The 26,187-nt window shown below is 35.6% G+C and overlaps 1 protein-coding gene across 2 annotated transcripts; it reads left to right on the top strand.

The window, feature by feature from the left end:
- The first annotated feature begins 283 nt into the window (after positions 1-283).
- On the top strand, positions 284-18,208 carry ZBTB24 (zinc finger and BTB domain containing 24). Of its 2 annotated transcripts, XM_051997526.1 has the most exons (7): positions 284-526; positions 2,707-3,692; positions 5,055-5,222; positions 5,611-5,694; positions 6,392-6,475; positions 15,171-15,252; positions 15,835-18,208. In XM_051997526.1, exons 2-7 carry the CDS (start codon positions 2,735-2,737, stop codon positions 16,418-16,420), a joined length of 1,962 nt encoding a protein of 653 aa, XP_051853486.1. In that variant the 5' UTR covers positions 284-526; positions 2,707-2,734; the 3' UTR covers positions 16,421-18,208. The 2 variants fall into 2 exon arrangements, with proteins under 2 accessions (XP_051853486.1, XP_051853488.1); XM_051997528.1 differs by lacking the exons at positions 15,171-15,252; positions 15,835-18,208 and having other exon boundaries at positions 6,312-6,409.
- The last annotated feature ends 7,979 nt before the right edge of the window (positions 18,209-26,187 follow it).

The following is a 26,187-nucleotide window of genomic DNA, read 5'->3' as shown; positions in this document are numbered from 1 at the left end:
AAGGACCTCATAGGTCCCTAACTCTCAATTAGCTCATCGCTGGGGGCTTGAGTAGGTAGTTATCTAAGCGAACACACCCAAAAGGCGGCCCAGACTCCAGCGCAAGCGCTCTGGGAATCCAGGGCGCGCTCACAACGTCCCTCCCCACCCCTCTCGGAGTCAGAGCCAGAGAGACTCTGGCCTTTTCCAGTGGGAGTGGACCACGTGCTCGCACCGGGAGCGTCATGACGCACGCACGTTTGAGGGAGGGGACGCCGCCACTTCCGGGGTTGTGAAGCCGGGACACTAATTCTCTGGTCGGCTGAGCAAGCGGTTGTTGGGGAGGCGGAGAGTTTAAGGCTCGGGTTGCCCCAGAGTCGGGGCCTGCCCTAGCTGCCCTTTGGCCGGGGTCCCCGCTGCGGGGCGGAAAGGGGCGGGCCCCGACTGGACTAGCCATCCCCTCCTCCCTCTCTGGGAGGCCACGGCTCCAACCCCGGCCTCGGGCCTCGTCCGGGTGATCCGCGGGAGCCCCGCTGCTCCAGCCAAGGTAACCTGCTCACCCCGGCCGCCTTCTCCTCCTCCTCCTCCTCCTCCGTCCCCCTTGGCCCTTGAGTTCTTGCAATCCCTCCTGGCGACCGACATCTGCATCCGGGCTTGGAAGCTGTCAATGCGGGGGGCCCGCGTGGGTGACGTCAACCTGACCCCTCTCCTTTTCCCCCATTTTTCTGAGTCTTCTAATTAATTTAAATCCTTAGTTATTTGTTTAAAAGTACCAGGCACCGTCGTCAGTTACTCAGATTATCTTTTGGGTCATAAAACCAGAGTCTTAAGAACCGTCTCGTTTTACAAATGAAGAAACTGAGCCCGAGAGAGATTCAGTGAGATCACACAGGCACTAAATTAGCGTTTGAACCCTCAAACCTGACCTTCTGGGTCATACTTATCCGGTCTACCTTTCACCTTATCATTTTCAACAGTAAAATTAAGGAGCTGCATTGTTTTCCTCACATGAAGTCCCTTGGACTTAAAAATAATAACTATTTCACTATAATTGGCTTTCTTTGTAATCTGATTTATTTTATGCATTTAACATTACACATTTAACATTCTAAGAAGGAGGCCCATTGGCATATTAGGTTGCCAAAGGAGTTCTTGATGCCAAAAAAATAAAAACTTTTAAGAACCCTTCTTTAGAGTCATTCCCAGCTCTTAATAATAAATTATGTTCTATAATTTAGTTGTGTAAAAAGAAAGACCTGTATTCAAATTCTGCTTTTGACACACATTGGCTCTGTGATTGAGGGAATTACTTAATCTCTCAGTGCTCCAGGCAACTCTTAAAAGACCCTTATGATTAAGAACAAATATGTATCAACTTTAGTTGAGGAAATTCTCTTTAGAAGGTCCCTATATTAATGAAATCATAGATGGAGTTACGATTAAAAAAAAAAACTTTCTAAAATGAAATTATCTACTTTTTTGAGTTTCTTATTCATATCCTATCAGACTGTTATCTTACATTCAGTATGATTGTCATACTTAAATAAAAAAACCAGAGCATGTTACCTCTATTCCAGTTAATAGAGCTAGAGAGATCTGGAAGGCAACTTATTCACCACTGTGATTTTACTAAGAAAATTGAAGCACAAGGATTAAATGATATACTCAAAAGTCACCCATATAAAGTAATGAGAGAGTCAGGACTAGAACAGGACATTACTTTCTGATTTTTGATGTTCTTTACAGATGGACATTTTAAAATGAAATGTTAATGCTTTTTTAAATGTTTAGTCTTGAAACTTTTAAGTTTACAAAGCATTTCCCTCATAACCATTTTATGAGGTAGATAATTTAAATGTTATCCCCATTTAATACATGAAGAAACCAAAATTAAGAGGTTGTGATTTGTCAATAACTATATTGCTATATAAGAATCTGTAAAATCATTTTAATTCAACTGATTTCAAATCCAGTTTTCCATCTACTATATTACAAACTACCTTTCATGAGTATTGAGTTTAGAGGCAGGATCATTGGGATCAGAAACAGGCTTCTTTTACTAGATTATAATCTAAGCTATTCACTTGTGTGCCTCATGCAGTTTCCTAGGATTTATCTCCTGTGTTGTAATTCATTATGACATTTAGGGAGTAGGAAGCCTCTTTAGAAATGTCAATTTCATTTCCCTTCCATAAGAATCTAAATTGTTAGAGTAGTAATAAAAAGCCAAAACCTGGTGTCTGTCACCAGAATGTCAGGGTTTGTTTGAATTGTTAGTTATTCATGAGTATCTTTGAGTTTTTGCATTCTTTCTGTGGGGTAAAATAAATTTTGTCCTGTTTCCATTTTGCTTTGTTACATTGAACTGTTTGCACAAGAATGGGAGTCCCTTTTACCTGTATCAGTAAAAATTTACACCAAGCAAAATCTTGAGATTTCCCCAAATCTCAATTTGGTGCCAAATGGCACCATATTGGGGCCAGATGACATAGGGAGATGATTTTTGAGATGTCCCCGAGACTAAACTTGGTCTATGTTGTAATCTGCATTAATATGAGGAAATTTTCATCCTGAGAATTCCTTAAAATGACAGAATCACAGGTTTGCATGTTTATATAGTCTTCTTTTATACTGACTTATAGATAAAACATGACCATTTTGTTTTTGCCACTGGTGAGTTTACCAAAACCTATGTTTTATGTTTAAAGTATCTTTTTCTTTCTTTAGGTTTAGTCTGTTTTGGCTTGGAATAAAAATGGCAGAAGAAACTGCAGTATCTTCTGAGAAGCTTGTTGTATATTCAGAGGCTCATAGTGGTACCATTCTGGCTAATTTTGAAGAACAAAGGAAAAGAGGCTTTCTCTGTGATATCACTCTAATAGTGGAAAATGTACATTTCCGGGCCCACAAAGCTTTACTTGCTGCCAGTAGTGAGTATTTCTCAATGATGTTTGCAGAAGAAGGTGAGATAGGCCAGTCCATTTATATGCTGGAAGGTATGTTAGCAGATACATTTAGTATCCTTCTGGAATTTATCTATACTGGTTATCTTCATGCCAGTGAAAAAAGTGCAGAACAAATATTGGCAACTGCTCAATTTTTAAAAGTATATGACTTAGTAAATGCTTACACTGATTATCAAAGCAATCATAACTCAACAAATCCAACTTCTTTGGCCACTGGTGGAGCTCCAGTAGTTGTTATTTCTAATAAGAAAAATGATGATCTTCCAAAGCGAAAACGAGGGAGACCAAGAAAAGTCAAAAATTTTCAAGCAGTAAAATCAGAAATGGCTTCACTTGAAGACATTCAGCTCAGAGAAAATAATTCTGTTCAAAATAAACAAAACTCTATGTCAAAAACAGTAGAAGAAAGCAATAGTATAACAGATGAACAGATCCCAATAAGAGAAGTGGAAGAATCTGAGCGTGCTTGTGGGTCAAGCACTGTGGAAATGCCTACAGAAGAAGATGAGAACTGTGATCCTAAGTCCCAGGATGTACAAGGCAGTCAGAGTCGCTATAGCAAGCGCAGAATTCAGAGATCTGTTAAACTTAAAGATTACAAACTTGTTGGGGATGAAGATGATCAGTATTCAGCCAAGAGAGTATCTGGAAGAAGAAAACGTCCTGGTTCTGAGGCTTGCTGTAAGGAATGTGGCAAAGTGTTTAAGTACAATCACTTTTTAGCAATCCATCAGAGAAGTCATACAGGTATAATGCTTTCTTGGTATGTCAGAATTTTTTGTTTAATTCCTTATACCCTGCATTTAACTGATTAGTTGAGAATGTTAGTAACTTTGTTTTTGCCAAAGCTAAGCCCTTTATATTGAAGGCCACCTCTGGGACCATGTCTGACACCTTCCATATGCATGGACATGTGTATACATGCTTAGGTTTGTGTACCTTAAAAGATTCATCTCTTGATCTTCAGTAGGAAATAAGCTTCTTGAGAACATAATGTCTCAAGAGTACTAAGTATTTAATATATTTTTTGTTGAATTTTGTTGTTTAATCCTGCCAACCACTCAAACTACCAACATTTATCCCTTTCCCTTAATTGCTAAGCTCCTAGAAGACAATTTTCTACCACATTACCATCTACCTATTTCTTAGTCCTTCCTAATCTGTGTAAAGTGCTCTGACAAAAATAACTGGTGAACTCCAGTAAACACTTCCTGCTCCCCATCCTCAACCTTTCAGCAATATGTTAACCCTATTAATTACCCTATCCCTGATAGTTTTTTCCCCAGATTCTATCATGGAGATAGTTCCTTCTTAGTCTCTATTACTGGTTCCTTGTCTTCTCTCAAAGCTGGATATTAAACACTCATCTCTGAGTGTATTCTCTTCCCCAGCAATTTTGTCAATATCCATAGTTTCAGTTATCATTTAGGATCACAGTAGGATAGGATTTTTAAATCCAGGGACTTTTAGCTTCATATCTTAATGAATCCTCTTCCTTTTTAGCAACATAATTAGTCCCTGATGATCAGAGTTTTGAACTTTTTTCAAAATTGTTTTCTTTAACGTTATTGTCATCATTAAGAAAATTCGTTTCTCTTTCTAATTAACTCTGCATTTATTCCCCTTGCACACTCATTTGTGTTACCCTATTTTATTAACGCTTTACTCATCTTAACCTTTTTTTGTCACTATTCATTCATAACATAGTAGCTTCAAATTAAACACTCTTTCCACTACAATTCTACTTCCCCATCCCCATTACTAAACCAAACACTCCCCCAATCTTTCTTTGACTGTTGCCATTCTTGTCCTTCAAGGGACCTCACAAAATCTTTTTCCTTCCTTCCTAAAGCCCTCAGTTACAAGTGGTCTCTATTTTCTTTTGTCTCTCGTAACACTGTTTGATGTCTTTTGATCCTTTGAATCTTTTATAGTTAGTATCATACTTGTGTTTCATAAGCCTATTAGATTTAGTTTTTGATGCTTGGTCTGAGTTTTTTTTCCCCCCATTTTTGTTTTTGAAATGCTTCTGAGTGTCTTGTGCCTGGTGGATATTTAAATACATGTTTGGACTGAATTTATGTTCTTCTATTTTTGGACTTGCTTTAGGGGAACGACCTTTCAAATGTAATGAATGTGGAAAAGGTTTTGCCCAGAAGCACTCATTGCAGGTTCACACAAGGATGCACACAGGGGAACGACCATATACCTGTACTGTTTGCAATAAGGCTTTAACTACAAAACATTCTTTACTGGAGCACATGAGCCTGCACACAGGTAACTAACCATATTCTGGTCAAATCAAACTGATAGCTAAAAGCCATCCATTTCTTTAGTCAGAATTATAACTACCTGAATTCTTCAGCCCCAGTATTAACCATAATGTCTTTATGTCTATTGAATAATATGTAATAATGTTTTTCAGACTGTTCTCTCCTCATCTCAAAAAAAAAAAGTTTTTAGTGTGAATTATCCATAAATTCTGCATAACATTGAGCATGGTGGTGTAATTGAATATCACTTTTCCTATTCCATGAAATGGTAGGGTGGTTTCTTTCCCAGGGGTAGGATGGTTTCTCCCTGAATTTAATTGTTTAGACAAAGTTAATTTTTCTTTTTTTTTACTCTACTCCTTCCCCCATCTTCCTTTCTCATCCCCACCCAGGACAGAAGTCTTTTACCTGTGATCAATGTGGAAAGTATTTCAGCCAGAAAAGACAGCTGAAGAGTCATTACCGAGTTCATACAGGTACAAAGATTTTTGGAGAAATCTGCATTGGTGAAATGAAGAAAAATAACATAGTTTTGGAATCCCAAATAGAATTAATAATAAATAGAATTGATATTTGTTTCCAAAGAAATCTGAGCTACCTTCTATAATATTAGGATACTGTATTGTAGTATCTATACCATTCCCCTTCTACTTTTTTTAGCTCTTTCATCTTTAAGGGATACCTTAAACTTGTTCATTACTTAGGCCTTCATTGACATGGTATAGCTTGTTTTTTTCATTAGTTCATTATTACATGAACCATGGGGCATAGGCAGATTATATAGTTACTTCTAAAGAAGTCCTCAGCCCCTGTTGTTTCTGTCCTTGATTTATTTGGTTCTTATTTCTCACCTACATTCATCTGCCAACAGCAGAGAAAGCAAACTGTTGGTTGAGAACGGTGAGGTCATTGGCCTTGGCCCCTCCCAGGTTTCAGAGATGAAAGGTGGAAGAAGTTCATTTAAGGTAGCTCAGATTGGATTAACTCAGATTGAGTTAACTGAAATAAAGGATGAAGAGAAATAGAAATCATTTCAGAAATAATGAAAGTCATTGTTTTGTTAAAGTATTATATTAAAGTGGTTATTTTGCAGGGAAGTGCTTTAACACAGATCACTGAAGAAATACAGGGGAAACATACATGCACTGACACTTTTTTTATTATTGCGACAAGGCCATTCGTTGCCGGAATGTAACCACTGTCATCGCAAATTCATGGATGTATCTCAGTTAAAGAAACATCTAAGAACACACACAGGTAATTGTGATATATTTTGTTGGAATATTCAGTCTTGTCCATTGTATAGGTGTTGGTCTTGAAGTCAAGAAAAGTTGGGTTCAAATCTTTATTCTGCCGTGATGTGACCAGGGATAAACCACTTAATCTCAATTCCTCCATCCCTAAAATAGGTATAATACCTATACTACCTAGCAACATCCAACCTAATTCTGGCAGCATCTGTCCATAGAAAAGGGTGAGGTTTTTGTTTGTTTGTTTTAATATAAGGCTATCTGTAAAATTAATTGTCCCCTAAGAATATATTTACTTTAGTCATCATTTTTATTGAAGCATTCCTATTGGTAATAGATTTCTTCCTTTATGGAGTCATGATTTTATCTATTTGGGTATTCTACTACTGAAAGATTGTAACTCCTTTCATTCAAAAAAGTGGCTCTTAGTTGATGATCTTTCTGATTTCCTATTGTCAAAAATTTCATTACCTCATGACCAAGACAGACTTCTGGTAGATGAGCATCTTCAAACCTAGTTAAGCTGGTTCTGGGGTTGCAGGTAGACATGTTCAAAGTCCTTTTGAAAGGCGTCTTTCAGTCCCTAAGACCTGCCAGAACTTGTTCTCTGATATACAGCCTTTCAGAAGCCTATGGTCAAGTCACCTTCATACCTGGATAAGGTATTGAAAGTAATATTTTATTGAGGCCTGAAGGCCATGAAATAGTACAAATCATAGCCAAGGCATTGTCCCACTTAGAATACTTTTCACATTTGACATGGTTACCAAGATATTTGGGAGAGAAGAGGGAAAGTACAGCTGACTATCAAAGTTAGCATAGGCAGTAAGAATCGCTCAAATAATTTTTCCCCCTAGAAACAACACTTCTTGTTACTCAATAGTTGAGCACTACCATCTCCAGGAAAGTCAGCTTTGAGCAACGAAAGGAGATAGGAGTGATAAAAGAAACTCAAAACCTTTTATGTTAAGGTAAGCAAAGTAAAAGTGTTGGGCTTGGTAACTTTTGGGGCAGGGTGGATTTCTAATAGAAATTTTTCCTAATTTGGGATATCACTCATTTTTAATCAAGAATTTTTGTAGTCACTTTAAATCTAAAATATTTTTATTATTGGCACTGTCTGATATTTAAAAAAACCAACAATAACAGATTTTGAATCTTACTTTGGTCCCAAGTCTTATTGAAAATGCCTCATGTTTCAATTCTCTCTTTATTCCACTGGTGCAACTCTAGCACAAACCTACCTCACCTCAAACTTGTATTACCACAGTAGCCTCCTGATTTGAATTTTGGTTACCTTTTACTCTGTAGTCCATATCAGATACTGACATCATATTGATCTTTCTAAGACATTGGGGTTTTTTGATTGTTTGGGATGGGAGATGAGGTCGCACTAGTCTCTGTCAGATCTTAATCCTAGCTCAAACATTTGTATGACTTTAAGCAAGTCATCTCTCTGAATCCCCTTCAATTTCATATATTTAAAATGATGAGTTTAGACCAGAGGTTCTCAAAGCTCCCTTCTAATTCTAGTGTTTTATCAACTGTTCCACCTAGGCAGAATTAATCCATGCTCTCTGAGGCTCCTTTTCTTAATCTATAAAATATAGAGAGAGGAGTAATCCTAGATTATGAATTAAATGCTTTGTAAAATTCAGTCCTATATAAATATCCTTTGTTTTGTCACTCCTTTGCTAAATTAAAAAATTGCTAGTAGCTCCCAATTCCTTACAAGTTAGCCTAGAATTCTCAGAATCTGAGTGAAAAATCTGTAACACCTAAATAAGAATTTCTTATACAACCTAATTTATATATATGTATGTATGTATGTATATATAAATAATGACTACATATAAAGCTTAAACCTGTGTCTATATCTTTGACCCATGGTTCCTGGGTCTTCTTCCTAAGGCCATGCAGAACAAGTATATTTTTCTTCCACATGATTGGTCTTCAGATATTGAATATGGGATAATAGACCATACAGTCACAGATCTAGAACTGGCAGAGACCTTAAGCATCATCTAGTCCTACTCCTGATTTTACAGATAAGAAAACTGATTCAGAGTTCAGTGATTTTCCTGTGGCTATGCATTAAATAGCAGAATCAGTATAAATAGTATCATGTTAATGTTTTCCAAAGTTGGCACCCTTTTTATTGTACCATAAGCTATCCTTTCTCCCCTGAATTTTCTCTTTTCCATGTTAAGCCTTCCTAATTCATTCAATTGATTATTGTTTGGCATACCATGTTCTTGTGAAACTTTTTCTGGCTCCTAATGGTTACCACTTCTCTTTTTTAATGTCCTTATATACTATTTGCATCTTTCTAATCAGACTTAAGCCTCTCCATCCACTTTTATTTCATTAAATTCATCTCTGAAAATTTACTTCCATTTCTGCCTAGATTCTCTGTCTTCTCCCAATTTACTTATTTTTGTCCCAGGCCACCACTATTACTCCAGTCTCAAGTTAAATAATCTTGGCATTATCTTGGACACTTCACTCTCCCTCCTCTCCTCACTTATCTAATCAGTTGCCAAATGTTGCCATTTCTATCTCTCCAATACAACTCTTTTTCTTTCCTAATACATCTGCTACCTTGCTTTCAGGCTCTCATCTCCTTATAGATAAGGATTGCAGCCACCTCCTAATTAGTTCTCTCACTTCAAGCCTCACTTCAATCTATATACTGCTATCAATACAATTTTTCTTAAGCTTAGATATGATCATGGGATTTCCTCTTCATCAATTTCCAATGGCTTCCTTTTGTTTCAGATAAAATATAAACTCTGCTTTTAAAGCCTTACACAATCTGGCCCTAATTTATCACCTGGCCCTAACTTATCTTTCCAGACCCATTAGCTATTTATCATCCTCCCAAGTTGCAGTCCAGCCAAACTGGCTTTCTCTCTCTCTTCAAAACACACCATCTCCCATCTCAATGCATTTATACAATGCCTCCCATGTTTAAAAAGCACTCCACCAAATAGTTCTGTATGTTATAGTATAAGGAAATTCTTCGTGATTTTACATGAGAATGAAAGAATTTGTTTTCTTCTTCCTAATTAAAAAAAGTACCATCTGAAGGGTATTCCTTACTACATGACTTTAGTAAGTACAATTAGCTTTTAGTAACTGAAAATGGAAAAAAGTCACCTAGTTTTCTTTATTTTGAACATTTTTCCTCTTCTAGTTCCATTGTTTAATAGAAGATTATCTTCTTACATAATTGCATCCAAATTGGCTTGACTAGATAAAATACTTGTAGGAAAGAAGAATCTTGAAAACTGAAGAGAATGTTTAAATACTTAGAATCATGACTTGAAAACCATGTAAATGGACTAGGGAAAGAAGAGGATTGAATAGCATTCTAAGAATCTGCATGAGGACTTCAAAGGAAGGAGCCTAAGAATCATGGAAAGCCCCATCTAACATTAAGTTCTGACCCTATGGAGCTGAATGACGAAAGAGGCAGGACCCTGCCATGAACTCAAGAAAGATGAATGGAAAACCATTTAGCCTGAACCTTCACAGAAATGTATTTTTAATTGTTTTATTTATTCATTTATTTATTTTTAGCATCTTTTTAAAATTTTGAGTTCCAAACTCTTGCTCCTCCCCACCCATTGAAAAGACATGCAGTATGATATCAGTTATACATGTGAAACCACGCAAAATCACAGTAATGTATTGAAAAGATTAGTCGGCTATCCCGGTTCTTCACCTTAACTAAAGTTAACTATTTTATCACATATATTTTATTTATAACTACTTAAATTTTGTTATTCTATGGATAATTAGAGAAACATCAGACTTGTTTCCTTAAGATCAAAATTCTTTAAGGACAGGAAAGCCTTATGTGAGTGGAAGCTGTATGTGCTACTTCAGCATTCATTATTAATCCCCTTTTTCCCCATCTTTCCCCTAAGTATCTAGTGTAGTGTTTTGCCTACTATAGTTATTTGATAGATAATTGAAGATTTTCCCCATCCTGGCGATCCCCACTCTTGTCTATAAAAATTTAGGTTTTGGCTTTAGTCAGCAAGAATAATCAATAACTTAACATGACTCCTTGTGCCACCAGAAAGATTAAGCAATATCCTAAATGACACTTATAGTTGTTTGTTTCTCCGTTTTTGTTGCTATAAATTGTTTTTTAATAGTTTTGCTATAAATGATTTGTTTTTTAATAGCTTTGGGAGATGGAGAAAGCAAGGAATGAGGGAAAGAATTTGGAACTCAATGTTAAAATTTTTATTATTAAATATTATTTTTAAATTATTAAATTATTGTTTACTAATTATTAAAATTTATATTGAAATTTTTATTATTAAATTAGCTTGGTATTATTGAATTAATTATTTTAAATTATATATTTATTATTTAATAGTTGTTATCATAGCTGGTTATTAAAATAGCTTGGTGAAGTTGATCCATTTTTCTTTCTTTTAAAATAAATTTTTCTGAATTCATTTTGTTTTATATATCCTAATTTTTTTCGTTTCTGTTCCTCTTTCCCCCCAGTCATCTTTGTAAAAAGAACTTAAAAAAAAGAGAATATTCAGCAAAACTGACCATGACCATATATTGAAAAATTATGACATTATAAAGTGTTCCACATCTCTGTGCCCATTCCCTTTCCACAATTCAAAGGAGTAAGGGTGGATATCTTCTCATAGCGCTTCTTTTTCGCCAAACTTGTTCTTTGAAATTCTGCAGCATTAATTTTCATTGTTTTATGGTAGTGGTTCTTTCATATGCATTGTCATAATCATATATATTGTTTTCTTGGCTCTGTATAATTGACTTAGAATAAGTAAGTTTTTCCATGCTGTTCTGTAGTCATCAGATTTCAGATTTTTTTTTACACAGTAATATTCCATTACATTCATGTATCAAAATATGTTTAGTCATTTCCCAGTTAATGGGCAACTTTGTTTTTGGTTCTTTGCATAAAACGTGCTACTCTGGAAATTTTAGTGTGTATATGGAGTCTTTCTTTTTAATAATCAGTGACCTTTTTGAAGCATGTGCCTGGCTCTGAAATTTTCAGTGCCCATAAAAATTTCAGCCACTTTTTTACATAATTTTAAATATCTTTCAAGAATGATTGTACTACATCATAGATCTATCATCCTTGCATTTGTGTACTTTTCTGTAGCTCTTCCAAGTGACTTCTAATAGTCTAAGTGCCTATTTCCATCACTTTTCATCTTTGCAGTTTGCTGGGTGAGATCTCATGAATGTTTTGATTTACATTTCTCATGTCTGGTGATTTGGAGCATTTTTTCAAGTTTGCAGTTCTTATAATAACTCGATACTTTTAATCACTTAGCTATCAGGAAATGGATTTTAGTTGTCTACATTTCTATTAGTTGTCTATGTTTTAGATACTAAAGCCTTATCCAAGAAATTTGATACAAATATTTTCCCCAATTAATTGCTTCCTTTCTTATTTTATCTTACTTGTTATTGTCTTATACATTTATTAATATTGTACAAAAGTTTTCAATTTTATGTAATCAAAATTATTTGATCTTTTATAATTGTATTTATCCCTCTTTTGTTAGGAATTCATGTCTTACCCATTACTATAAAAGATATGTTTCTTTTTCAAATTTTTTTATGGTATGATCTTCAATATTCAGATTGCATGTCCTTTTGAAGTTAGTGTGAAATGTAGCATAAAATTTTGGTTTCAGCTTAATCTCTGCCAGATTGCTAATTTTTCTGCAAATTTTTTCAGAGGGTTTTTTTCCCCTAAGTAATTTTTTCAGATTTTTATCTCTGAATCTTCCTTATCTAGTCTCTTCCATTCATCTGCTTGTTGTTTTGTCATTTGAAATCACTTAGGACTCTTCATGATTCCATTTAGGGTTTTCTTGTCAAAGGTACTGCAGTGGTTTGCTATGTCCTTCTCCAACTGTTTTACAAGATAAGGAAACTCTGAGCAAACAGGGTTAAGTGATTTGCCCCAGTGTCACACAACTAGTAAGTGTCAGAGATGGTTCAAAACTCAGGTCTTCCTGACTCCAGGCCCAGTATTCTGTCGTCTGTGCCACCTAGCTGCCAGTTGATTTTATGCTGATTACTACTTTGTGATACAGTTTGAAATGCCACTATTAGTTTTTTAAAAGGAGCAAAACAAAGAAAGAAGCTGTCAGAGAAAAACAAATGATAGAAGAAAGTGGAAAGGGTTGAAGAAAGACAGAGTGTATTTATTAAGAAAATGGTAGAATGTTTCCTGAGATGAAATGATTTATTTATAAATAACGTTTTAAGTGAGGGAATTTGTGTCAGTTATGTTAACAATTTGAGAAGCCTATTAAATCCAATTCACAGTCTTCAGTTTATTTCAACCATGGAACACCTCTATAATATAACTCTAAAGTAATGAAATATTTCATTCTGAATGATCCATAGTAATTGGATTTAGGAGCTAAAAGGGATTTTTTTTGATGTAGTCCAACCCTTCTGAAATGGGTTTGCCATTTCCTGCTCCATTAAGAGGTGGTGATAATACCTACCTAATAAGATCTAGTGTGAGAATTAAGTGAGGTAACATATAAGGCACTGTGCAAACCTTAAAGTGATATAAATGGTAGATACTTTTATTACCATAGTCTAGGGTCACACTGCTTTTTACTTATAATAATATGTCTCTTACAAAAACTGATCACATTTTTAGATAAATCACTATCTAAGTAGGGCTCCAGTTATCCAGTATTTCCATAAGTCATTTTTCTCAAGATGAGGGACTAACAGTTTTGCCAAATCTCTTCAACCTTCTAGACTGAAAAGGTAAAAGCTAGATATAATTATAGCTAAAAGCACAGAAAACAAAGAAAATAGCCTCCCTTCTCTCTCCTCCCCCCATCCACCAGAATTTTTATAAATACCAGAGAACGATAATCCTTACAGCACTTACTTTTGGAAGCATGTAGCTTCCACAAGAAGCTGGAAGCTCCAGTCTCCATGCTCCCAAAACAGGAGCACCATCTAACTTACTAGCTTATGCCTAGAGCCCATTTTGAGTTCCTTCTTTTTGCCAGCAAAGCCTATCAAAACCCTCTCCTCCTCCAGCAAAGTACAGCTGGATTTGGAGTCACTTAAGAAAATAAAGGAAGAAAAGAAGTATGCCAATAATTTTAAAAGTAAAACCCCAAAACTAAGATTTTAAAAGGTAAATGAAAATGAAGAAAGAGGAGAGCACTTGGGGAGAATAGAATAGCTTCGAAGTAGTTTAAACAAAACTGACCATAGAGACAAAATGTCAAGTGAAGAGAAAAGAATTAAAAATGTTTTAAGAAAGCATTTCCCCCTCCCCCCAAAAAAATGTAGAGAAAAGCACAAGCCTACCACTCATGACTTAAATGTTAATGGACTGAATTGTCCAGTAAAGCGAAAGGGAGTTGAAACAGATAAAAAACCAAAACCCACAATCTGTTGTATACAAGAAACACACCTAAAAAGAAAAGGCATAAAAATTGCAACCTATTAGCAATCATGGAAAATTGTTCCATCTCACTATTGATAGATAAAACAACTCAAGTTTATACCCAGCAGATTACTGAATATGACTAAAAGATGGAATAGTGGAAAGACAATATTCGTAGAACTGCAAACTATTCCAGCTATTCTGGAAAGCAGTTTGGAATTGTGCAAATTAAGTGACTAAAATGTCCATACCATTTGACTCAAAGATCCTATTTATAGGCTTATACCTTAAAGGAGGTCAGTGAATCAAAGAAAGATCTCAATTATCAGAATACTTATAGCAGCACTTTTTGTAATAGCAAAGAATTGAAAACAGAGTAGATGTATATCAGTTGATAATAGCTAAACAAGTTCTAATATATGAAGATTATAGAATATTACTACATGGTCAAAATATAGAAAATCATGGGAAGATATAAATGGATACAAAATAAAGATCCATGAAAGCATTATGAACACTAATTACAGTATTATAAATTGAAAGCACTCAGCAACAAAGCCATTAAAACTGAATGCCATGAAACTTTAATGACCACATTTGGCCCCAAAGAAGAGAAATAATAAGCACTTTCTCCCTCCTTTTTTAGTGTGGGCGGAGGACTAAATATGAAAGGCTGTTGAGCTGCTTTCTCTCTCTCTCTCTCTCTCTCTCTCTCTCTCTCTCTCTCCCTCTCTCTCTCCTCTCTCTCCTCTCTCTCTCTCTCTCTCTCTCTCTCTCCCTTCTCTCTCTCTCTCTCTCTCTCTCTCTGTCTCTCTCTCTCTCTCTCTTCTCTCTCTCTCTCTCTCTTCTCTCTCTTTCCATCGCTCTCTCCATTGCGCTCTCTATCTCTCCTCCTCCCCATCTTCCTCCCTCTCTTTCCCTCCTCTTCTCCCTCTTTCTATCTCTCTCTCTGAAAATTTAGGAATAAGGTATATTATACAATTTTAAGCTATTCAGCTTACTTACACTTTAAGACTTTTGATTCACTGCATGTGCATTGTCATAAATATACTAGTATCTTCAACTAATAGTTTTAGGGGAGGAAAACTATATGATCTAATTGTTTTGTATTCTCCATAGCACCTTCAACACTTAATGTGTGTTTTTAATGAATGCCTGTTGAAGCTTGTTTGTCTTTTGGAAAATCTTTTTATTCTTGATAGTTGAGGTAATTGTTTGGACTGTAATATATTTCACAATACTTCTCTCTTTTTTCTTAAAGGTGAAAAACCATTTACTTGTGAAATTTGTGGCAAGTCTTTTACAGCAAAAAGTTCTCTTCAAACACACATCAGAATCCATCGGTATGGTTTTTCAGATATTTGTCATATATAAAAAGCCTTCTGAAAGTATTACTCCAATAGGATTTTTCAACAATGTGTTTGCAGAAATACTGCCAGTTAAAAATTTAAGCCTACAATTAAAAAAAAAAATAAGGATGCATAGAATATTTTTATTTATCCAAATTAATTTTAGACTGGATTTTTCCAGTATACTGTCATTTTTTCAATATACATATTTGGGGATTGCTCAAAAGCTTTTTTACTATAGTAACATTGATCATATTCATGGGGTTGTTATGATATCAACATTTGGGTTATCTCTGTGAATTAAGGCCATGATGATGCATTTCCTACAATCTTAACGTTTTAGCAGTAAGGAGATATTCTCATCCAACGTCCTTATTTTTTAGAAATGAGGAGCCTGAGAGAAGTTAAAAGACTTGTCCAAGGTCTCACAGTAGCAGAGCCAAGACTTCTCCTCCTGCCTCCTAGTCAAGTACTGTTGGGGCTATAGCATGTTGCCACCCCAAAAATTCAAACTCAGTTTTGAGAAATGTTTTGTAAAATGTAAATTGTGTGTGTTTCTGTTTTTGTTTTTTACAGAGGAGAAAAGCCATATTCTTGTGGCATATGTGGAAAATCCTTCTCTGATTCCAGTGCTAAGAGGAGACACTGTATATTACACACAGGCAAAAAGCCTTTTTCCTGCCCTGAGTGTAATTTGCAGTTTGCACGTTTAGACAACTTAAAGGCTCACTTCAAAATCCATAGCAAAGAAAAACCCTTTCCAGAAGCTCCTAGTGCTCCCAGCAGCAGCAACCCAGAAGAAGTTAGGAATATTCTCCATCTCCAGCAGTATCAACTTTCCACCTCTGGAGAACAAGAAATTCAACTCCTAGTCACGGACTCGGTCCATAACATCAATTTCATGCCTAGTCATAGTCAAGGAATCAGCATTGTCACAACAGAAGGCACCCAGAGCATGGCAGCTGACCAAGCCGCTGACCTGACAGTACTCACTCAGCAGCCCGAACATCTGCAGGGTTTGATTCTTTCTGCTCAGCATGACCAAACCGAGCACATCCAGAGTCTCAATATGATGGACAGCCAGATGGAAACCTCACCATCTGAACAGGTGCATATAATCACCCTGTCTAAGGAGACCCTGGAGCATCTTCATGCTCACTGAGAAGCAGCTGAAGAACTTAGAAGTGGCCCCTTCATGCTCAGCTCAGCATATGCAGAAGTACCAAGAATCAAGTTAACAGGCCAGGAAATACTATGTGGCCCAGCCTGTATAGTTTAATGAACAGTTGAGCAAAAGTGTAATTCTGTGGGAGTTACATGGGATGTTTGTCCATAAGCTAACCCTACTGTGGTTAATGACTAATTGGTTGGTTCTAATACACAGAGTTGTTTCTATCCTTTCAGATACTAGTAAACTAATATTTATAATGCGTTACATTCAAAGCAGCAAAGTGAATTGAACGTGTCTGATTTAAACTATCGTGTGACTTGAATTGACTATTGGTGAAAAACTGTCAGTTTTATTCCATCTTGTAGGTCTTGGATTTTCACTCAGGTGCTCTACTGTATAACGAAGGCAGTTGTAACTTGTATGTAGGAGTTGAAATTCATCCCTTTATGTTATATTTCTAATCTTCAGGATGACAATTCTTCTAATTGTATTTTGGGTCTTTGATAAACTACAAAAGCCAGTCATGGGTTAGTTTAAATTTGACATATGTTTGTTGGTTTTGCTTCCTTGTTACTTAGGAATACAGAATTGCCACTAAAAGGAAAAAAAAAAATTGCTTTGTATGCCAAGCCTTCATAATATGTTAAGGAATATGTTCTTTGACCCTCCCAACACCAAAGAATTAGTAACAGTCTTGTACTTGAATTATTTCATGATTCTGTAAATCCTACTACATTATACTTGAGAGGAAAGAATACATAGTAAACTCATTATTCAGAAAACAGAAAGAACATATGTGTAAGTATACAGAAGGAACATAGTCTTAATTTTCCTTTTGTGAGAAAAGCAAATATATAGCAGGATTACAGTTAGGATGCATGTCTTAAAAAGTAATATTCAAAGAATATTCAGAGAATTCAGGGTAAGTGTGGAATTCAGCCTGATGTTTTCATCTTCATTAATCTACAGTGGTACTTTATATTCTTGACACCAGAGTCTTCCAAATCATTGGAAAAGTGATATTAAATCTAGTTTGTTACTACATTCTGTTTCTCTGAAAATTGGAATCTGAAGTAGCCAATACTAACCCTACTCCAATCTAGACTAAAGGAAAATTCACACAGAAGTTAGACATAATTTTTTAAAATGGCTTTAATGATTCAAAGACCAGATTTCCTTTTTTGGAACCCCTACTAAGCCTTACAGAATTAGTAAACCACTTTGTGCTTTTAATCATTTTATGATTGAGGCATCATAGAAATATTAAACTGTGCTGAGTATAAATTTTAGTGCTGTGTATTTTGGATATACTTTTCTGTTGAATAACTAATTAAGGGTTCTTGAGAAAATCCAAGAACATAATTTGATTGTTTACAATTTATATTATTCTGGGATAGAATAGGAGAACCAGATGCTAAATATTGGACATAGTTTATTGGTAGGGTCTTCTGTATTAGATGCTAGTTTTTAGGTATTTCTAATTTCTATCCTTCAAATATGTATTTTGCAAGTTGAAGTACTAGTCTCCTTCAGGTTTGTTGAAGAATCACAGTTTCTTTTACATATTTGATGTGCTATATTTTTATTATATGGAATTTGATTTCCAAAGTAACTTATTTTATATAAAATGAGAAAGAGCAACATTATATGAATTATAACTAGGCCAAAGGGAGAAGCTATAAAGTTTTATTAAAAGAATTGTGGCTAAAGTAGTATTTTGTTCTTGCCCTGTATGGCTTAACTTTGTAAATAAATGTTAAATACTTATTAACTCATAAACATTTTCAAGCCTCATTTTCTCCACAGGTTCTCTAAGTAGTAAATCAGAATTTTGTTTATAACTTTATCTAGCATAGTTACTCTTTGGGGGAAAATGAAAAAGTGGTATAATTTTTAATCTAGTTTCATAAGTTTTATGAATATGTAAGCAGCTTGAGTGCCTCTGTCCTCAGTGTAGAAAATGTATCTTCCCTTAATTTTTTGCCTGGCAGAGAAGACTTGAGAGAAGACATGTTAGCCAACTTCATATCTTTGAAGCCAGACTAGTGGATGGAAGTGAGAACAGTGCAACAGGTAGAACAACTTTCTAACTGTCAAAAGTTCTCTAAAAGTGGAATGAACTGAGGGATTGAGTTTCCTCCAGTGTTAAGATATGCCCATTTGTAATTATGAGACCAATTACTAAAGGAGAAAAAAAGAACCTGCTCTTTCTAACTCGAGCTTCCCCTTTGCCCCCTACACATATTCCATCATTTTAAAAGTAAGATTCTTAATTTAGGCATGCTCTCCCTCCCACACACACTCTTACAAAAAGCGAAGTGACCCATCCAGAAGAAGGAAGTTATAACTGATACAAAATGTCCAATTTATAGGCATGATAAAATTTTTCTGATGTAATTTGAGATAGTATTACATACCTCATGGTATGAATTGTACAGTGTTTCACAGAAACAATTTCAACACAAATTCATTTTGAAATAAGCCTTGAATTTGTGATTAATTGTATGGTAACTTTATTACTTAATAAAGTTATACTTATTATACTTATAATTGAATTTAAGAGGGACAAAGAAGCCTTCTTGGAGAGATCATCTTAATTTTTTTATACTTAATAGGTTCATGGTTGAGTCAGTGTGTTGTTACTTTTTTGTGAGGAAGCCTGCTGGTTTTTATCACTTATAAGAATAAATAAATTATCTTGAAATAAAAGGCTAATCATTGGAAAGATAAGCTTTAAAAATGATTCAGTTATAAATACAAGTTTTTGCCTATTAAAAAAACCTAACAAGTTATTACATTTCCAATTCCACAGTCTGGTTTTGCTTTGTTTTTCCAAATAAGTTTAATACAAAAATCATAGGATTTCAAAGATAGGAAAAGAACCCTTAGAGGTCATCTGTTTGACAGATATAGATACTGAGGCTCAAAGGGTTGATGTAGCCCACCTGAAGTCACCCTAGCCATCTGTTGTGGCAGAGCTGGTCCCAGAATACACTGAGCTCCATTGCTTTTGCAAAAGCAAATTAGAAGTATCTCAAGTCAAGATACAAAAGGAAAAAGAATAAATAAAGATACAAAAGGAAGTTATTTTTGGTATTATAGCTTATTTCCTTTTGTTGCATTTTGTGAAATAAAAGGTTCCTTCCCTTTTCATAAGATATAGTTAATAACAGAAGGCATTTCATTTTCCATAGGCATTATTTGTCTCAAATGTAAGCATTACAACATAGCCATGTCTAAAAATAAGTACTAGTAGTTGCCAAAATGTAATCTGGCAATACTTTTGTCCATGCTCTTACAAAAAGCGAAGTGACCCATCCAGAAGAAGGAAGTTATAACTGATACAAAATGTCCAATTTATAGGCATGATAAAATTTTTCTGATGTAATTTGAGATAGTATTACATACCTCATGGTATGAATTGTACAGTGTTTCACAGAAACAATTTCAACACAAATTCATTTTGAAATAAGCCTTGAATTTGTGATTAATTGTATGGTAACTTTATTACTTAATAAAGTTATACTTATTATACTTATAATTGAATTTAAGAGGGACAAAGAAGCCTTCTTGGAGAGATCATCTTAATTTTTTTATACTTAATAGGTTCATGGTTGAGTCAGTGTGTTGTTACTTTTTTGTGAGGAAGCCTGCTGGTTTTTATCACTTATAAGAATAAATAAATTATCTTGAAATAAAAGGCTAATCATTGGAAAGATAAGCTTTAAAAATGATTCAGTTATAAATACAAGTTTTTGCCTATTAAAAAAACCTAACAAGTTATTACATTTCCAATTCCACAGTCTGGTTTTGCTTTGTTTTTCCAAATAAGTTTAATACAAAAATCATAGGATTTCAAAGATAGGAAAAGAACCCTTAGAGGTCATCTGTTTGACAGATATAGATACTGAGGCTCAAAGGGTTGATGTAGCCCACCTGAAGTCACCCTAGCCATCTGTTGTGGCAGAGCTGGTCCCAGAATACACTGAGCTCCATTGCTTTTGCAAAAGCAAATTAGAAGTATCTCAAGTCAAGATACAAAAGGAAAAAGAATAAATAAAGATACAAAAGGAAGTTATTTTTGGTATTATAGCTTATTTCCTTTTGTTGCATTTTGTGAAATAAAAGGTTCCTTCCCTTTTCATAAGATATAGTTAATAACAGAAGGCATTTCATTTTCCATAGGCATTATTTGCCTCAAATGTAAGCATTACAACATAGCCATGTCTAAAAATAAGTACTAGTAGTTGCCAAAATGTAATCTGGCAATACTTTTGTCCATGCTTTTGAATACGGCAGCAGCTCGGAAATGGAGACAACTGGGCAAAGGATGCTCCCAATTATGCTAAAAATCAATCAAGTGCTAATTAAGCACTGAGGTAGCACCAGGTACTATTAATATAAATACAGGACTGGAACAATCCCTGGCCTCAAGGAGCTTAGATTCTAATGGAATATATTAGCATACATATTCCCGTAGAAATAATATTCATCATAATTCATCATCCTATTCTAAGTTATTCTTAATTATGTCAGAGGTCAGTGGACTTGAAATCAAAAAACTGAGTCATGGCTCTGACTTAATAGTCACGACCCAGGACAGAGTTATTTGTATCATCAGTATTTGGAATATAGGGTTTATTAAATATTCAATTGAATGAACCTTTCTGCCTTGGTTTACTCATATGTAAAATACAGATAATTCATTACTTCAAGATTTTTTAGCATAAAGTCCTTGGGAAATAAACATTTATATAATGCGTAGTAGTAGCTTTATATATGTTACATTACAGATTAAATCAGCTTTTATGGACTAGCTGTATAGCCAAAAAAAACCATACCACTGCCTACAGAAAAATATATTCCAAATTACAAAGAGTCTAACTTAAAAACTTCTAGAAATCCATCTGTTGGGGCAGCTAGGTGGTGCAATGAATAGAGCACCAGCCCTAAAGTCAGGAGGACCTGAGTTCAAATATGACCTTAAACAGTTAACACTTCCTAACTGTGTGATCCTGGGCAAGTTGCTTAATCCCAATTGCCTCAGCAAAAAAAAAAAAAAAAAAAAAAAAAAAATCTGTTTCTAGATAGTTTGAAGATGGAACTTTTAGAGTACTGGGTCTGTAGTCAAGAAAGTCCATATTTATGAGTTCAAATCTGATCTCAGACACTAGCTGTATGATTATGGGCAAGTCATTTAACCCTGTTTGCCCGAGTTCCTCATCTGTCAAAGTCAAGCTGGAGAAAGAAATAGCAAATCACTCCAATATCTTTGCCAAGGAAACTCCAAATGAAGTCACAAGAGTTGGACACCATTGAAAATTGACTGAACAAAGTACTATCTTAATGGCCTTTATAGAGTGTTTTCAATTATTATTGGTCCTAGCTGAAATACAAGGTAGCATTTTCATTGTTTAGAAATATTTATTCCTTAATAGGATTTTGGTTGTGCTAGATTTCTTAATAACTAGTATATAAAATAGCTGAGGAAGATTGCTCATTTTAATTCCCTTTCAAAGACTGAGGTTCTTTTGTAATTCCAGATTTAAGAATAAAAATAATTAAAGATGATTTTGAGGTTTTTTTAAAAAGTGCACTCACAGGCAGTTTGCATATAGCTGAGGTTATATTGCTTGGTTTATTCCCCAGTCACAATGCTAGCAGGACAGAAGCACCTTCATAAACTAGGATTAAGTTAACTTTTATTTATTGATGGTAAAAAAAAAAAAAAATCCACTTTGAATTCCTTTACTTCCATTTTTTGATCCATGGATTCATTATTAGGAATTTTGAGTTCTATTTTCAGGAAACAGTGCTCTATATCAAAAAAGCACCTATTCAAATGATATTTTTACTGCATTGTCATGTACTATGATACATTTTCCAGAAATTATTGTGAAGAAGGCGACAGAAGTGAAGTAATTTTTGTAATTTGGGATTTGGGATTGAAAAGTAGAAGAGCTTATCAGAAGTGGACCTAAAAAGTTACCTGAAATATACTTGAATCTGTATGCTGATTTCAATTAATGAGAAGGTTTTGGACAAAGGAATGGCTTTTGGAAAGAGTTGGATAGAGAATGTTCTTGACTCTCTTCCTGATGTCCCCAGATGTTTAATGTTGACAACAGATGGCATAGGTAAGTGTGATATTTACAGAAGCACCAGAACATGGTGCTTGAATGAAGAGAAATATATTGCAAGATATCACATAGACTGTCTTTTACTTTTATAAATATTTTTCCGATAAACTGGACAAAAAGCATCCAAATTGGATGAAAATTAAGTAGATATTTACAAATACTAAATTCATTTTTTCTTTTTTGCTTGAAAGAGAAATAAACGCTTTTGGTTCTTAGATGTGTGAACAACAAGCAGAGAGGAAAGTCATAAAAAGTGTTAGACTTGGAGTCAAGGACTTGTCACTTCCTGCAATACTTGTATGACCTTAATAAGTCACTCTTATTTTTTGTTTCTTAACTTTTATAAAGGAATATTTACTAGGAAGATAGGGCAAGAACAGGAGTTCAGACTATTTTCTTCAACACTCAATATCACAGTCTCCCTTATTTAGTCCCTTGGGAGAGTGAGATCAAATTTAAGTTTCTACAATACATTTGTTAAATCAAATTCACTTCAGAAATTCAGCAGAGCCAATAGGTTATCCCTTTTAGTAGGCCTAGATATCATCACATCAGTTGGGTTGAGTCCTGATTGCTCCTTAGAATGCTGGGTGAGCCAAGGTTTGACTGGACATAAACTCTGGTCTCAACTTCAGTTCTTGGAGTTCTAGTGACTCAGTCTTTTGAAGCTCATAGGTCATACATAGGGTCTAGTCTGTTCCATGTCTAATACAAATTCATGACTATAGATCTCTGGCATGGTGTGACCTCTCTTCAAAACAACAAGGTCACTTGTGCCAACTTCAGCTACCCAGCTATGGATGGGAAAGAGCTAGAGGCCTCTCCCCTCCTAGCAACTGTTCTACTCTGGATACTAAGAAAAGAGCTGGTTCTCTGAGTACTAAGGGAAGCAGGGAGGAAGAGCTGGTTCTCATTTTCATCTATAAAAGGAAAGAACTGGACTTATATGACAAGGATCCTTCTTGGAACCTGTAGCTTTTTCTGTTCAAAAATTTATTTTCAATTAGAAAGCATTTACTTTCTCTCCTACCTTCTTATCCCCCACTAGAAAAAAAAAAGAAAGAAAGAAAACTATGAAAAATGTTAGTCAAGACAAAAAAAAAAATCCCACCTTGGCTATGTCCAAAAAGTATCTAGTTTTGCATCTAGTACATCATCTCTATTAAAATGTTGGTACCATGCTTTTTCATCATTTCTCCAGCATCATGGTTGATCATTTTACAGTATTTCACAATTATCTATCTTTAGAAAGTTAATATATAAAATGTTCTGGTACTGTTTACTTCATTTTCAACAATTTTTTATACAATTCTTTCCAGATTTCTCTGAAACCACCCCTTTCTTTTAAGAAAGTATTCACAAGTATTCAATTACATTTAAATACTACAATTTATTCAGCTGTTTTTCCAACTGATGGGTACCCAGGGGACCTAAATCTATAATTGGGTATCACCTGTTGTGCCCTGCAATGCCACATACCAGAAAACGAAACAAAATATGTCTTGAATGGAGAATAATGTCTTTTTGTATAACTCAGAAAGAACTTAAATTTTTATCCTCATGCTTGAAAGGAGGGATTGGACTAAATAATCTCTAAGGTGCCACCCAGATTTAAATCTCTGAACTGAAAGCACTTTGCAAACTTCAAAGTTGCTGTGTGAATACCAATTATAGACATTTGTTAAATTAGCCACTGGAGATCTTTGATAAATTAGGTTACGTGAAACAAAAGCTAGCATTTTATATGCTGTGCTTTAAATTTTAAATTGTAAAGTGCTGTTCATATGATCTCATTTGATCCTCACAAGCAACTCTGTGAAGTTGCTCCTGTTACTGTCCTCATTTTACAGATGATAAAATTTGCCAGGAGTCACAGTGAAAGAGGATTTGAACTCAGGTCTTCCTGACTTCACACTCTATCCACAGTACCTCCTGGCAGTTAGGCAGCTAGTGACACAGTGGATAGAGCACTGGTCCTGGACTGGACAAGTCACAACCATCTGTAAAACAGGAACAGCACCTCCCATGTGAGGTTATTGTGAGGATCAAATGAGATAATATTTGCAAAGCGCCTGGCACAGTGCCAGGCGTATATCTCCTCCCTCAATTATTTTTGTCAATCAACAAGCATTTCTTTCTGAAACTGAACCTTGAAGGAAGCTTGCAGCTCTGTCTCCAAGAGGCAGTGCATCCCAGGCCTGAGGGCAGAGGCATTGGAGCAGAAGCAGGGAGATGGGATGTCATGGACAGGAAACAGACAGTGGGTCAGTGTGGTTGGAGAAGCATTGGGTATGTGAGGGCAAGTAACAAGACATCATCCTAGGAAAATGAGTCGGAGCCCCAGAGGGCTTTAAATGCCAGCTAGAAGGCAACTTTGGTTTCCATTTTGTTTTACTGGCCCACAAGACACATTGGGTAGCAAACATGGAGACAACTGAGTCATGAGTCAAAAACCCATGTTATTTATTCACTTAGCTGCAAGTGCTGAATAATCAGTTCTGAAAGAGATGAGATGGACAACACAAAATGGCCGATGAGCCATTATTAAGATGAGACTTTGGACTTTGTTTTTAAACTGCTTTTATGTTTGGATATGGGTGTGCCTAATAACCTGGGAACTCATTTCAAACTAAGTAATGAAATTGTAAAGGACTAACAGCCTTTATGGAGGAGACGGGAAAGCTCTCTAGTTTTTCCCCACTTCGGCCCCTGGGCAACTCCTCCTTTACGTTCTCCAGAATGGTAATGAGACCTTTCCACTCCCTCCTTGCTTACCCTCTTTTCTTCTCCCCCTCCCCTACCCCCTTCACTTCAACACTAAATTAAGCCAAGCTGCCTTCACTTGGCAGAGTAAAGAGTGTGTGCTTTGTGAGAGCCACAAAGCAAGTAACTCCCACGAAGCCCTAGCTCTCCAAGTGTGAGTCATGGCCTCTGGCCTTGTGATTTTCATATTTATGATATGACAGTGTCCACACTGTTAGATAAAGATGTGAGAAATTTTGTGGCTCTGATTGTCAGAATGGAAAGCATTGGACTGTGCAGTCAGAACTAAATTCCAGTTCTAGCCCTGTCTTCATGAGAGTGAACCTTACTGGGGCTCAGTTTTCTCACCTCTAAAATAGAGAGACAGGACTTGGTCATTTTCCCCCAGCAGTTAACATTTTAACATTCAAAAACTGAACTCTACCTGACATTCAAAGCTGTTTATTCTGAGACATTTACCTTATTTATAAAGATAGATGTCATCGGTAGACCACTTTTAGGTTTACAAAGCTTTACATTTACTTGTTACATTTGTTATCTTATTTGATTTTCATGCTCACACACACAGCAGTGTTCTAATTTTATAAACAAGGAAGCTGAAACTCAGACTGTTGTTAACTTCCCCAAGGTCTCATGCGTGGCAAAGCTGGGAATCTATCTGCAAACCCCCAGTTGTAGTCTTTGTGGGTGTTTTCTGTCCAGTTCCCTTGAAGCAGTAAAGAGATGCTTACTCATTAGCTTCCTGATAGCAGACCAGACTCGGGGGCCGACCATGCCCAAAGCTTGGCTGGAAGAGATTGCCCTTGTCGGTTCTGCCCACCTGTAAGGTCAGGAAAGACCAGGAGGAAGCCCCCA

The sequence above is a fragment of the Antechinus flavipes genome, chromosome 4, assembly GCF_016432865.1.
Source record: "Antechinus flavipes isolate AdamAnt ecotype Samford, QLD, Australia chromosome 4, AdamAnt_v2, whole genome shotgun sequence".
NCBI lineage: Eukaryota > Metazoa > Chordata > Mammalia > Dasyuromorphia > Dasyuridae > Antechinus > Antechinus flavipes.
This window is presented reverse-complemented; position numbering and strand designations above follow the sequence as displayed.